The sequence below is a fragment of the Gavialis gangeticus genome, unplaced genomic scaffold, assembly GCF_001723915.1.
Source record: "Gavialis gangeticus isolate Ggan-Ray unplaced genomic scaffold, GavGan_comp1, whole genome shotgun sequence".
NCBI lineage: Eukaryota > Metazoa > Chordata > Crocodylia > Gavialidae > Gavialis > Gavialis gangeticus.
In genome coordinates this window covers 77,811,831-77,826,170 of record NW_017729031.1, presented here as the reverse complement: position 1 = coordinate 77,826,170, position 14,340 = coordinate 77,811,831, and the positions used below count along the sequence as shown (strand labels likewise).

The 14,340-nt window shown below is 41.0% G+C and overlaps 1 protein-coding gene across 1 annotated transcript in view; it reads right to left on the bottom strand.

The window, feature by feature from the left end:
• Positions 1-14,340, bottom strand: part of SLC39A10 (solute carrier family 39 member 10) — an 83,689-nt gene that overhangs the window by 39,543 nt on the left and 29,806 nt on the right. The window contains exons 2-3 of the mRNA XM_019523123.1: positions 4,677-5,753; positions 3,565-3,772 (exon numbers count right to left, since the gene is read on the bottom strand). Of these exons, the coding sequence (XP_019378668.1) occupies positions 3,565-3,772; positions 4,677-5,744 (1,276 nt within the window). The 5' untranslated portion in view covers positions 5,745-5,753. The remainder of the gene's footprint in view (positions 1-3,564; positions 3,773-4,676; positions 5,754-14,340) is intronic.

Sequence of the window (14,340 nt, the reverse complement as noted above, 5' to 3'; positions counted from 1 at the left end):
CACGGTCAGGGCGGCTAGGATCTGGAACCAACTTCCAAGAGAAGTGGTGCTGGCTCCTACCCTGGGGGTCTTTAAGACAAGGCTAGACAATCACCTTGCCGGGGTCGTTTGACCCCAGTACTTTTTCCTGCCATGGGGTCGGACTTGATGATCTGCTCAGGTCCCTTCTGACCCTACTAACTGTGAAACTATGAAATCCCCTGTGGTGATTATGGTTACTGTCAGGGGACCACCATTCAAGGCTGGTCTGAACTGATGGTTGGGGGGGGTGATCACCCCCAACACCTCCAGTCATGTGACAGAGGCCTAAAAGGGAACTACACTTGACAAAACCAGGAGGATCAGAGAGGACATCTGCTTGGTAATTGTATCACTATGCATCCGCAAACAATCACTAAATCAGGGGTTTTGTTTTTTAAACATTCTTCAACTCTAAGAGCTGATTCCATTGCCCCAGTCTGGAGAATAGGTCCAGTTGTTCAGTCTACAGATTCCTGTTTTGTGGACTGTTCAAGATCAGGATACTAAGCCTGAGCAACATGGAATCTACTTCTCCAATCTGTAAAAAGTACTCCCTGTGAACCTGCATGACTCCAGTGATATCTAACAGAGTCATCACAAGTACCTGAGCAAGGCAGTCATCTCCTTTTCGCCTACACCCCGCTCTGCTGTGTTAGCCAGATATTTGGAAGTTCAGACATAAAAGGATTACCTTGATTACATTTATTTTTAAATTATTTAGTAGCCCCCAAGGATAATCTCTCTCTCTCACGTGAACTGCGAACACTGGATATTTTATAAGCCTTTTGAGATCCTGCAGCGGAAGGTACTACAGAACTATTAGGAACAAGCATTAATACAGTTTCAAAATGTTCTCTCAGTTAATTAAGAAACTGTTTAAGTTTTTAAACTAAGTAATCAGTCCTAACAAGGGTTGTTTATTTTAACTGCTGAAGACGACAGTATGTCTACAACATTTTTCCAAAAATCCAACTAAAACTGTTAAAAGCGTATCTCCCTAGAGCGAGTATGTTGATAATAATTTAGGAGTGTTTATCTCTGTTAATTAAAAAAACCTACCAGCTTTCACCATAGTAAAAACCCACAACCACTTACCAGCAAAATAACAGTTACCCTAAGGTTAAGAAATACTTTTCCCCAACAGTACTACATAAAATTGCTTACTGTGATTTACTTATTTTTAAAAGGCACCTATCAACTACAAACTCACTCTAATTTCTTACAGAACACATCATTTCCCAAACAAGTTGGTCTGCCTCAAACCTAACCTGTTTCACAGGTGAAAGAGTAGTTTGCTTTTAGACACCACAGCAAATCAATAACACAGACCATTATATTCTGCAGCTGGCAAATGTGTTATTTGTACTCAAGATACTAGATGTCATAAGAAGTGCTAAATGTCTGCAATGAACTTCACTTATTTTCTAAATTAGGTCACTTAAAATGTTAAAGGTCTTCAAGCTTAGTTATTCATCAACTCATTCTCTCATTATCGAGATAGAAAATGCATTCTTTTAAAAAAAAGCGCTCATCTGTAGAAGCTTTCTAATTAACTTGGTACAAAGCATGTGCAAGATGACAGTTTTCTACACTGTTTCAACATTTTAATTGGCAAAAAATGCTTAGCGGCCTTTTCACAAACCCTCTTGGTAATTAAGTTAGGGTCAAATGTGCCTAAAATGAGCCTACCCTGTGAAATAAACTATTTGCCACCATACGCAGCATATAGCATACTTGGTTTCAGCAATCTTTGAACGAAGTTAATGAAGAAGTAGCTATGTCACTATGGGAAATTTATACAGAACAAGTTAACCTTTTGTAATGATGCTGCAGTCATTAAAAATAATTACTAACGGGGCACTCTTTCCTTCAATTATTAACATCTATCAGGACATAATTAATTCAAGCTTGATTTCTGACAATGCTAATAAGCACCTGTAAACAACTAATCAATATTCACTACTACTATTATCTTTATTTTCACAACGGCAATTTTCTCCAAGGCTTTTTCAATTATAATAGTTATGCCTACCAGATACACCACAGCTAAGCATCTGTCAACATTTTCATTAAAATGTATGGATAATGGCAATTGGAATCCCCATATAAAAAGATATAATCTACCATTCTGACATCAGAACTATGGGTAATGACTTTTAATACAAATTAGTAAAAAGGACTATTTAGCCTACCTCCATTAGGATACAGTAGACAAGTCTATCATTTTCTCAAGGTACAGTGAATAATTTGAAAAAACAGAATACTATACGGAATGTCACTGGAGATTTCCAATATACATTACAAAAAAGCCACCATAACAGGAAAAGAAGTATGATATTAAGAAACTTCATAAAAAACAAACAAACTGAAAAATATCACCAGACCCCATCAATTCTCTTAATTTTGCTGCAGTCCACGTATCTTTCTTACGTGAAAGAGACTTGATATTGTAAAATCAGATCATTTTTAGAACTGAAATGGTAAAGTTTAAATCATATTTCACCAAGAACCAGCTACCAATGAGGACACTTATCCACTATTACTATAAGAATACTTTCAAGTCAGTAGTCATAAAAAATGTGCCCCCAACAGAACATTTCTGCAACTGTCCCACTCGTAGAAAAAGGTTTACATTTATGTTGTCTGGACTTGGGGAAAGATCATATTAATGTACCTAAATGATGGGGGTAGTTCCTAGAAAACCGCTTAAGACTAAAAAGGCTGCTCCAATAGACAAGACTCTGGAAGTGGAGCAGAGCTGAGTAAAGCCCATATCACAACCGGCACACTTGGTCAGAAATACTACGGAAAAAAAAGTCTTAATTCTCAGCAATTCAAAAGATCCAAATCTCATGCTTAGCCATTTAAAATTCAAGGAGTTTAATGATTATGAGACTAGGCCAGATCCTACCAACAATTAGGCAGGAAAGTGGATTAGGCACCAAAATACAATCCTATTCCACACTGCTCTATGTCCCTGAAAAACCATTAACAAGTTTTTTTTGTTTTTTGTTTGTTTTTTTATACACATCATCTTTATAGCTGAAGACTAAGTCACAAAAAAACAGGTAGAAAGGAGAAAGACTAACCTCCCATGCCCAGCATTAACAGAGAGGAACAGGATTCCACTAAGGCACCTATTAGGTAGAATAGGTTCTAGCCTTAAATTTTTAATGCCAGAAGTCAGAGGAACCAAGGAGAAAACACCCATGTGTGGGTTCAGCTGGGAGCCTTAGAGATGATCTAACCTGAAATGACTAGTGCATGGTGCTCACAACTACATGAGAGCACAGTTGTGATCCATCTACACTCCTCATCTGTTGCATTTAAGCTGGGAATTATCATCTCAATTTTGGTCTAGTATTAATTCTGTTTCAATTTTAATTTTGTTTTAGTAAAAGAGTGAAAAGTGTCAACTATTCTTCCACTGTATACCAAGTCATGTGAATAAACATTCAACAGAAATGTAAAATAATAAGAAAATGTAGTTCTTAAGGAGTTACCATCTAGAATTCAGTAATTTTAGACACAGATACTACTTACCTGAGGCACCTATTTTATCATTATTCTGAGCTGTTGCACTTTTATCTTTATTCAAGTCTTCAACCAGAAGCTCATCATAATGCTCAATACAAAGCCTTCTGTCAATTTGATACAGCAGTGCAGGACACAGGTATATAAACATTTCAGGAGATATTGGAGAGCTGGTTCCAAGACCATAGTACCGCAGCAGCTGAGTGACATTTAAACACTGCAAGTATATAACACAACAAAGTAAGCATGAACTAGTAACTTCAGTCAAAAGCATACAGTTGTGAAAAATTAAATGTTTGAATTAAGCATTCAGAACAGGAAGAAACTCTGACCAACAACATTACGTCATGAGCAGGGGGGAAAACAATGTATGCTAAGCCAGGTGGTAGGGAGGATAAACAGTAAAAATTGCTGTATTATGTATCATCCCCGCCCCCCAGCACTGAATAAACAGAACTTGATTATGTCACTGAAAATGGATTTCAGATTTTTCAAGTTTTACTTGGGAAGGTCAATAAAAAGCAAAAATACAAAGACAACTTCTGGTGCATAGAAGAAACATAGTTATACACTTCCACATCTCATCTGGCAGGCAATTCCATTTTAAATTTAATTCTAAAACTGACTCAATGTACAGCCCATATATAATTGTTCTGCATCTACTTCCCCTTCATTGTCAGAATTTAGGACCACGACTTCTGTAATGTGAGGCACATAGGAGAGATATGGATGTTATTACTATGAAGGGTTATGTGAACTTTTCAAAATCATTAAAAGCTTTAAGAGATGCAGAAAGAAGTCAAACATTGTAAAAAAGGTCTATATGAATTTCAGGGAGGAGGAAAAAGCAATACTTAAAATGTAAATAGCTTAGCATCATGATTTTGAATCAAACACCCCCTGCATCCAAAAGTAAATAACCAGTTACCAAACAAAAGACAGGGTAAGTAGTCAAATCAACAAGCAGACAAAGCACCATCAGCAAACATTTTAGTGCTTTTTAAAGTTACCTTGACTGCCTTATCCTCACATGTGTTTATTGGCAATAGCTTTAACTGTTACTATGCTTCCTTCTATACGCATATTTTCACAATAATAATGAAGCTGTGGTTTGCACTCACCTCTTCGTGTTCATGGTCATCATCACCATGATCTTTGTGACTATGTGCTGAAAATATAGCATGTTTTTTTACATTAATCTGTTTATGAGGTGCTTCACGCTTGCTGGTATGATGGTATCCATCCTCACTATCAGGACTGGGATCTTGATGTCCATGACTAGTAGCACGATCATTATCATGTTCATGAAGGTGTACATGTGAGTGAGATCCATCATGTACATGATCGTGTTTATGAACATGATTATGCTCATATTGATCATCTGGCTCATGGTCTGGAACAAAGTCTTGTGCAGTATCTCCCAAAGTCTCTCCAATTTTCTTCCCTTTTCGTCTCCTCTTGTGTTTCCGTCGTTTTCTGTCAGGTTGTTCCTGAGTTGTATTTGTCTCTGTTGAAGGCTCATGGTTCTGCTCTCCATGTTCATTGTGACTGATTGACTCATTGCGAAAATGACGTGTACCATTATGTTCAAGTTGATGATGCAGATGGTGGTGACGATGGTGGTGGTGAATGTGGTCATGAACATGTTTACTATCAAGTTTTACAGATGTCCGTGTTGTTTCCTTCTCAGAGTCGCATTTATGGTTTCTCTTTGTGGAAATGCCAGTTTGGTTTTCTGCACCTGAGTGGCTATGGGAATGAGCATGGTTATGAGAATGAGAATGCTTCCCTTCTTGTACCTCTAAAATATCCAAATGGGAAACATGATCATGGCCAATATCCTCATGATTAATCTCCACTACTTTTACCTCTCCAAGGCCAAGACTTATCAGCAGTTTTTCCAGACCAAAAAATGACAATCTTCCATTTTCACCATAATGATCAAAAAGCTTTTCAATGTAGTATTTTTGTTCATTTTCAGCTTCCAGCACTGAAAATTTACTTGGTGCAGATTCTGTTCCTGCATTCTGGAGATATGATGCTTCTGAGATCTGATAGTCATTATGGCTGTGTACCTGGCTCCCTTTAGGACCATGGTCATGTCCCTCTTCACGGCAATGACTGCACTGATGAAAGATGAATGTCAGCAAACAAATGAGGCAAAATTTTGTGTGCATGTGTACCTTCATCTCTGTTTCCTAGAAGAAACAAAAAAGGGAAGCGCTCAAATGTAAAAACTCTCTTAACATTTCCAGTGTACCCATCTCCCACTTGTTCTGTCACTTAAGCAAAAGAAATAAAACAGAATTCATGATAGAGTTCTGCTTCACATGCATTTATTGCCCAGCAAGTAGCCGAGTCCCTCTCTCAAGCATAGCTCAACATCCCACAGAGTATTACCAAAGATGAAAACTGCAAAAAATTTAATCTTTCACATGAAACCAGGAATATAGAGAGCATAGAATTTCTCTAATCATATGGCCTGCAGATCACTTCTAGAGCTACTGGTTTACAATAGTAGAAATCCTGATTTTCTTACCTACTAAAGGTAAAAATATTAACTTATCCATGTCCTTCTTGAAGTGTGGTGCCCAGAACTGGATACAGTACTCCAGCTGAGACCTCACCAGTGCTTAACAGACAGGGAGGGGAACTACTGGCCTAATAGATAGCTTATCTAATAGCTTATTGAATCAGCTTTATCCAGAACAGTCAAAAAGCCCCACTAAAGTGCCCAATGTATACAGATGCTGCAGAGCTGGGTTGAACTAACATGCTGCTTCATCTGGTAAAGTGTATTTGGTTTGGGGATTTTTTTAATGTCTGCAAGCAACCTATGTTACTATCTAGTTACTGGTTTTTATTTTTCACTCTTCCACACTATAATCATGTCCTGTAAACTCCAGTTAAATGCATTCTCTGATATTTATGGCAAGGCTTCTCATTTACTAAAATATTTCCCAACATATAAGTTCTGAAGTAACAGCTGCACTTGACTCTGCTTCACTATCTCTTGTGGGCATAAAAATGGCATCTACCAGAAACAAAATACAAACTTGTATGTAACCAGTGATAATTTTAATTGACAGCTCCCACAGAACCCATGAACTAGCCAAATGGTTCTGACAAACCATGACATATTTTGAGACTTTTAACACTGTACTACTTAAATCAACATGCCCCTTCAAGATGGAGTTGACATTTTATATGCAATGCTTTGAACCTTTCTTAACAGTGACGGATTTGGTCATAGGGGAAGATATGAGTAATACAACTTCTCTTCTGTTCACCTTCTTTGATCTAAGAAAGGAAAAGAGCAGTGGGACGTTCCTGGCTCTACAGAAGACTGATGATGAAGGAATCAAGTGCAGTCCCATCACCTGTCTTTAACAACTGTATTCAGCTGTCTTAACCAAGTGTCTGTTAAATTATAGTAATCTTTTTAAGACCAATGATGTTGTTTCTGCCCTTAACTAGTTGAGTACCTACATTCAGAACAGGGATGAATTTGGCCCATTCAGACCCCCATCACAGATCACTTTCATCTAGCCACTCTTCCAATTCAAATCTTCCTATAGTGTCATATATTTATATTCTGTATTTATTTGAGTATGAGATGACCCTGATTATAACATTATCCCAATAATTACATTTTATATATGGAAAAATTATGAAGTTAATATAATTTGCCAGGTAGAGAATCTAATTATTGAAGGTTTGCCTTTGAATTGTTCCCCTCCCAATGCTATAGCAAAGCAAATAAATCTGGAGGTCAGGTCCCTTGCTCTCCCAGAAATTCTTATCCTTGCAACCCCTTCCACCCTTCCTTGCTGTCAGACCCTGCTTTCCCTGAGCACATGAAAGTTAGAAGCAAATTTGAAAACCCTGACCTAAAAATAAACATATCTGTAATAATTTGCATATAGAGAAATTACTACAGGTACTCAGACATCCAGAATTGATGCAGTTTACCTCTTTTGAAACTACTACAAGTTTTAGCACAAATACTTCATAAACACACATTTAACCAACACTTCTGTACCTATTCGTGTATATATATTTTTTTAAAGAAATTTTTTGTTTCAAGCCAAATCAGCCAAATCAAGTTCAAATTCATGAATCAGTCCAGAACCACACATGGCCTTACAACAGGCAAACATCCTCCACCACCACCACCAGGGGCTTTAGATGTTTCCAATGTCTTTTGGCGCACATCCTACACGCAGGCCCAAGCCTGGAGGCTTTGGATTCAGATGCCCCCAAGTTTTGCCTGCCCTCAGCCATATGGCCACAGGAGCAAGCTAGGGAGGAGCCTCTCATTTCCATAAAATGGGCTTTAACCCCCAGCAGTTTAGCAGGTACTAAACCAGGCCAGGAGAACAGTTATCCCAGACAGGGCTTAAGGAAAACTGCCTTCTTGGACCCAGATACATGGTGTTTTCCCTGCCAGGTAAGTATACTTGATCTGAGTTTTTAAGAAAAAATACATGATATTAGTCCAAAGCCAAAGGCTCATGATTTATCATGTAGGTTCATTGGGCTGGGTCCCAGCAAAGACAACAGCATTTCAAGTCCTGGTGACACCACAGCTCAGCATGTCTGTGCGCTCTAGATACTCCCCACAAAGGATCCATGTGCTAATTAGCCCCCACTCATGATTGGAACTAGGTGCTCCTGTCAAGTCCTGCGATCCTCCAAAATGTATTTGAAGACAAGGCACAGGGTTATCTAGTCCAGTTCCATCTCACAGTGGGCAGGGACATACTAATCAGATGCAACAGGCTGACAGAGGAGGTTACAGAAGGATTCTGGATAAGCTGTTTGGGGCCCCATTTGATGATATTTGCCAGACATTAAAGGCTGGTGAAAAAAACAGGACTCATTGGAAATGGGACAGAAAGGTGCAGCTCAGCTATGGGACTGAAGAGGAAGTTAAAATATATTCACTGCTGTGGTTCGCCATGACTTGAAAAAGTCAATGCTGAGGTGGACTGCTTGCAATAGGTGCTACCATATACCTTATTCTGACAGCATGCTAGGTTACTGTAACCGAATGGGAATAAGGGACTGGGAAGGGCTGGAAGACTGTGGTTTGCACAGAAGGAATGAAGATTCTGGGAGTACAGATGGACATGACAAGGAAAGGCAATGAGACCTGGGAAAAGATAAGATCACCAAGATATGGCAGATAACAGCCCTCTGGAATCAGAATGCTGTCTAAACAAGGTAAAGTTGAACTGACAAAGACAGTTTTATTACCAGTGATCCTCTATGGAGGAATTGTGCTTCCTTGATGTGGCGACAGGCACATGGTGACAAGCATGAAGGATACAAAGAAAATTGTGCGCCGTTTTCCGGGACAGCAAAAGGGAGTGGGTGGTGAGGCAAGAGATATACAGGGGAAAAGGAACAGGAAGATGGGGAATGCTGAACATAGAGGCGTTTATTTATACAAAATTCATTAGCAGAATGTGGATGATGAAAGGGAAAATGGAGAGCTTTTGCAGGTACTTTGCCAGAAGTCTTGAGGACATGGGAAGAAGAGGAGGGATGAAAAATGCCTTGGGCTTAGACTCTCCCCCCACCCAGCCCACTATGCAAGAGCTAAGTTCATGGTACAATATGCACTGTTAGAAGGGAGTCCAAAGAAATAGGAAAATAAAAAAAGCCTTGAAATGAACAGGGATAGAGGCAGAATAATGGAAGGGGGGAACCTGACTGAGTCAGTCAGCCAGTGTGGCAAAGGATGTGGGAAACACAGGTGAAGAGGGAACATGTAGAAATCACATGGATGATGGCATAAAAGGTATTACCAATAAGGGAGAGGTTATGCAGATGTGGATTACACAGATCAGAAAAATGCCCAAGTGAAAACTGTGAGAACATAGAGTTGCCTTACCACATGTTTTGGGAACACAACAATATAGAAAATCATAGAATCATAGAAAGTTAGGGCTGGAAGGGACCTCAGGAGGTCATCTAGTCCAACCTCCTGCTCAGAGCAGGACCATCCCCAAATAGATCATCCCAGCCAAAGTTTTGTCTAGCTGGGTCTTGGAAAATCTCCAAGGATGGAGATTCTACAACCTCTCTGGGTAACCTGTTCCAGGGTTTTACTACCCTCCTAGTGAGACAATTCTTCCTAACGTCTAACCTAAACTTCCCTTGCTGCAACTTGAGACCATTGCTCCTTATTCTGTCATCTGCCACCACTAAGAACAGTTTAGCTCCATCCTCTTTCAAACTCCACTTCAAGTAGTTGAAGGCTGCTATTAAATCTCCCCTCAATATTCTCTTCTTTAGACAAAATAAGCTCAGTTCCCTTGGTCTTTCCTCTTAAATCATGTTCCTCAGCCCCCTCACCATTTTTGTTGCTTCTCTGGTCTCTTCAATTTGTCCACATCCATTCTGTAGTGGGGAACCCAAAACTAAACACAATACTCCACATGTGTCTTCACCAGTGCTGAACAGAGGGGAATAATTACTTGCCTTGAATTACTGGCAGCATACCTACCAATGCAGCCCATTATGCCGTTAGCCTTCTTGGCAACTAGGGCACACTGTTGGCTCATATTCAGCTTATTGTCCACTGTAACCCCCAGGTCCTTTTCTGCAGAGCTGCTGCCCGGCCAGTCAGCTCCCAGCATAGGTGACTTGTTTGGGATGGTACGGGGGGGGGGGGGGGGGGCCCGCCCCCCCCCCCCCCCCGATTGGCCACCACCGCTGACTTCTGTGGGCAGTCGCCGCTCACCATCCCCTCCTCTTGCCGCCATGGGCGGTTGCCACTCACCTCCCCCCTGCCCCCAGTGCTGCCAGCACCTGCAGGTGGTCACTGGTCGCCGCCAATGCCACCGACTACAAATTGTGCCCCCCCAGTCTCAGGAGGCACCAGTTGTTCATGACCCACAGCCTGTACTGGTGCATGGGATTGTTCCATCCTAAGTGCAGGACTTTGCATTTGTTCTTGTTGAATCTCATGAGATTTCTTTTGACCCAATCCTCCAATTTGTCTAGGTCACCCTGAATCCTAGCTCTACCCTTAAGCATATCTACTACTCCCCTCAGCTTGGTGTCATCTGCAAACTTGCTGAGGGTGCAAACTATGCCATTTTCCAAGTCACTGATGAAGACACGGAACAAAACCAGTCCCAGGACCCCTGGGGCACTCCACTTAATACCAGCTGCCAACTAGACATTGAACCACTGATAACTATTCTCTGAGCCCAATGCTCCAGCCAGTTTTCTATCCACCTTACAGTCCATACTTCCTTAGCTTGCCTGCAAGAATGTTGCAGACCATATCAAAAGCCTTGCTAAAATCAAGGCACACCACTTCCACTGGTCTCTCCACATCCACAGAGCCAGTCATCTCATCAGGCTGGTCAGGCATGACTTGTCTCTGGTGAATCCATGCTGACTGGAAGGTGTGGAAGAGGGTGGGGAGGCTTGCAAAGAGAACCCAGTGGAGTAATGTATTGACATGAGATGGTAATGTATGGAATGAACCAAAGAGCAAATGGGCTGGCAAATGAGACTCTTGATAATGTGCATGAGAGTGGCCACACAGAAGATGAAGAACCTGTTGGAGTGTAACGGGCTATTTTTCACACCACAAGAATGTGTGCAGGTAATCATGCATGAACTGTGAACATATATTGAAAGAGATGAAGAGGAGCTGGAAGCAAGGAGTGACATGAACAAGTGAAGCTTAAAAGATTGGGGAATGCTGTTCTGGGAAAATTTTGAGCACAAGGAGTGGGAGCAGGGAGAATAACAGGATGGGTTGGGAGGAAACTAATGATAGCATGACAGGTAATGCCATCTGAAGAGTTGTGGGTGGTAAGGGAAGCCTGTTGGGTGGTTATATGAGAACTGATACAGAAATGTTAATATGACGTGGAATAAAAGGCAATGCTGATCACTTAAAATGGATAATTCAGGGGAGGGGGATGCATTTTGTTGAGGCTTTACGTAAAGAAGAGGTTAACAATGCCAGAGGATTAGAAGCACATAGGTGGATGAAATGGTAGATGTTAAAGGATGTAAATGAGAAGATTCTATGTTAGTTTGGAGAATATTTTACATAAAGTGATGCAACCTGCTTTGTTTTTAATGTAGGGAGAGGAAGATTTTGATTTTAATAGTAGAAAAAATAGGTACTTAGCAGTAATGTTTGCCTCGTATGGGCTATGTGTTTGAGAGTCATACTCAGTGTTGGCTCCAATTTAATCTACTTCATAGTTGGTTTCCATTACTGAACACACGTTGCTTTTGGCAGCAGTCTGATGATAGGTAATGTATTTAATAAAGTTCCCCAGTATGCCAATATAAGACAAGAGACTCCCCCCACAACTTTATGGGAATGGTGGGGGGTGGGGCAGGACTTGCCTTATGTTCAAGTAAATACTATACAAATGTAGTTATTTTAGGTTTTCCATTGGTGCCTATTATCCTAGCCTCTGAGCTTGCTCCATGTTAAAATACTAGCAAAAGGCGGCCTCATTGTTTTGGGGGAGGAGGAAAAAGAAAAAAAACCCAAAAGTAAAACAATATTTTCCCCCTTTTTTCTTTTCCTATAAACATTCTGGTTGGGGTGGAAAGTGTGATTTGAAGTTTGATCTTAGAAGTTCATTTTACAGCCTTAAATCTAGAGTACTTTACCACATGCTTCTGCTTTAACTTTGTGATCTGCATTGTACCACAGGTTGGAAACAGCTATATTTGGTGGAGTGTGATCAGCTGTGTGCCAATATGTTATGGCACAGCTGACTGCAATCCATCAACATCTACAGACATCCCTGGTTGCCTTGTCCCAACTTGGAGCATTTCTGGAATCAGGGAAAACTTGGGTCCCCCGCTACACATTTGCAGGCATCCAGAGGGAAATCCCTTTGCAAGGGAGCCCTCCCTGAAGTGCGCTTGCAAACACAGATTGGGGTACTTTCACTGGGGTCCCTCTTCCATGTTACCAAGTACATGGGGAAATCCCTCTGTATGAAGCAGGTCTGCAAGTGCAGAGGTGGGAACCCAGTGTGAACACTTCCATGATTGCAGACCTCTCAGGGAAATCCCTTGCAAAAGGATCCCCTGCAACTTCAAATGTCGAGGGCAGAACCTGAGTTTCCTCCTCCATGCTTGCAGGTGCACTTGCAGGTGCATGGATTGGCAAGCAGGCAGGTGGGAAAATCCTTTGCAGAGGGATTTCTCTACATGCTTGCAAACAAGGTGGGGTGGACCCAAGTTTCCCCCTCCCTTTGGGGGAAATCTTGCAGGCAGGCAGCAGTGGCCCAATGTGCAGATCCAGGGGCACAAGCCCCCGATACCCTCTCAGGTGCATGCAGCAGCGGGAGCCCACCCCCTGCTGTAGACAAGCCATTCATAGCTCCATTCCGTGCTCTGCTCTGCCCTGCCCCAGCTGTGCAGTGCCTACCCCTACCCCAGTGTCAGCCCCACATCCTCCCTCACCACAGTGGCCTTGATCTGTCCCTGCCCTTCTCCCACAACAAGCTTACTAGCCAGATTCTGCTTCCCAAGTTGCCCAGCTGCATATCAGCAATCAGATCGTATTGGTTGATATGGCTCATTAAAAATTGGCCACTGGTATCGGCCCAAAAATTCTCTATCAGTGAACCCCTGTTTCTTACTGAGATGTGTTTGGAGGGTTTTGTGGTATCTAGGGGTCTGAAGGGATTTGATGTTGTACACAAGATGTGCTCATGTTTGTCTTGCTGATACAGGTTAACAGGCAACTGTACTTGCACAAGCTGGCGCCTTTGCAAATTGTTTGCCACCTATTTATTTTCAAAACTGAAATATACAAGGTCTATGCCAAAGATGGCATGTTTAAGTGCTTTGTGATACAGAATGTTATCTTTACAGACAAGAAAAAGAAGCTGTTCTATCTATAAACCAGAACCAGAACATCCAAAGTACAAAGTAACTTAAATTAACCCTTTTTTTAAAAATGTGACCAAAACTAAAAATATCTTTGCAAGGAAATCCATGACTAAAGCATGATCATAATCCTCTTCACTCCCTCATGATCTTTTTCATGTGACTATCGCATACTGTACTACTAAATACTTTACTTTGAAATGTAAGTCATGCATCCCTAATTGTGGTGGTTAGCACTGAATGGTACCTTTTTTCCTGAAAGGATAAACAGTTAAATGACCTGTGGTCCTAACTAGATGTCAATACAAAGTTCAACACATCACTCAAATCAGTCTGCTTTATTGCTAATGTCTCAGCCCCTGGCAATATCACATCACTTATTTAAAATCATAACAGTTATGTTACTGCTCTCAACAGAAAAACATAAACCTTTACAAAGTAATTATGTTCTTCATAGTACTATGTAGCAGTATCAGTGCAGGCAAGAAAGAAGCTTACAAAGCACAGAGCATGCCTGTACATACCATTCCAGATTTCAAGTATAGTTACAGCAGCATTTCTCTATAGAGCCCCGTTTTTATCAAAATACCAGTTACCAGCTTCTATAGGTCAGAATATATCCACATATATTAAATGCCAGACTACTAGTGTATAAATTTTAAATGTTTCAGTGGAATGGAGAAGCTTCCTCCTCAGTTACCCCAGTACTGAACAATGTTACTGAAACTGTCCTTTAAGACCCCCCAAAGGAACAAGATAGAACAGGCTGGGAGACAGATTAGAGGTAAACAAGAAGTCCTGTCAGTCTGGTCCACTCCGAGTTCCTATTCCACCAGCCTTTGCCCCACACTTTTATTCAGACAATGGTTTAATGGGGCCAGCAAATCAGGT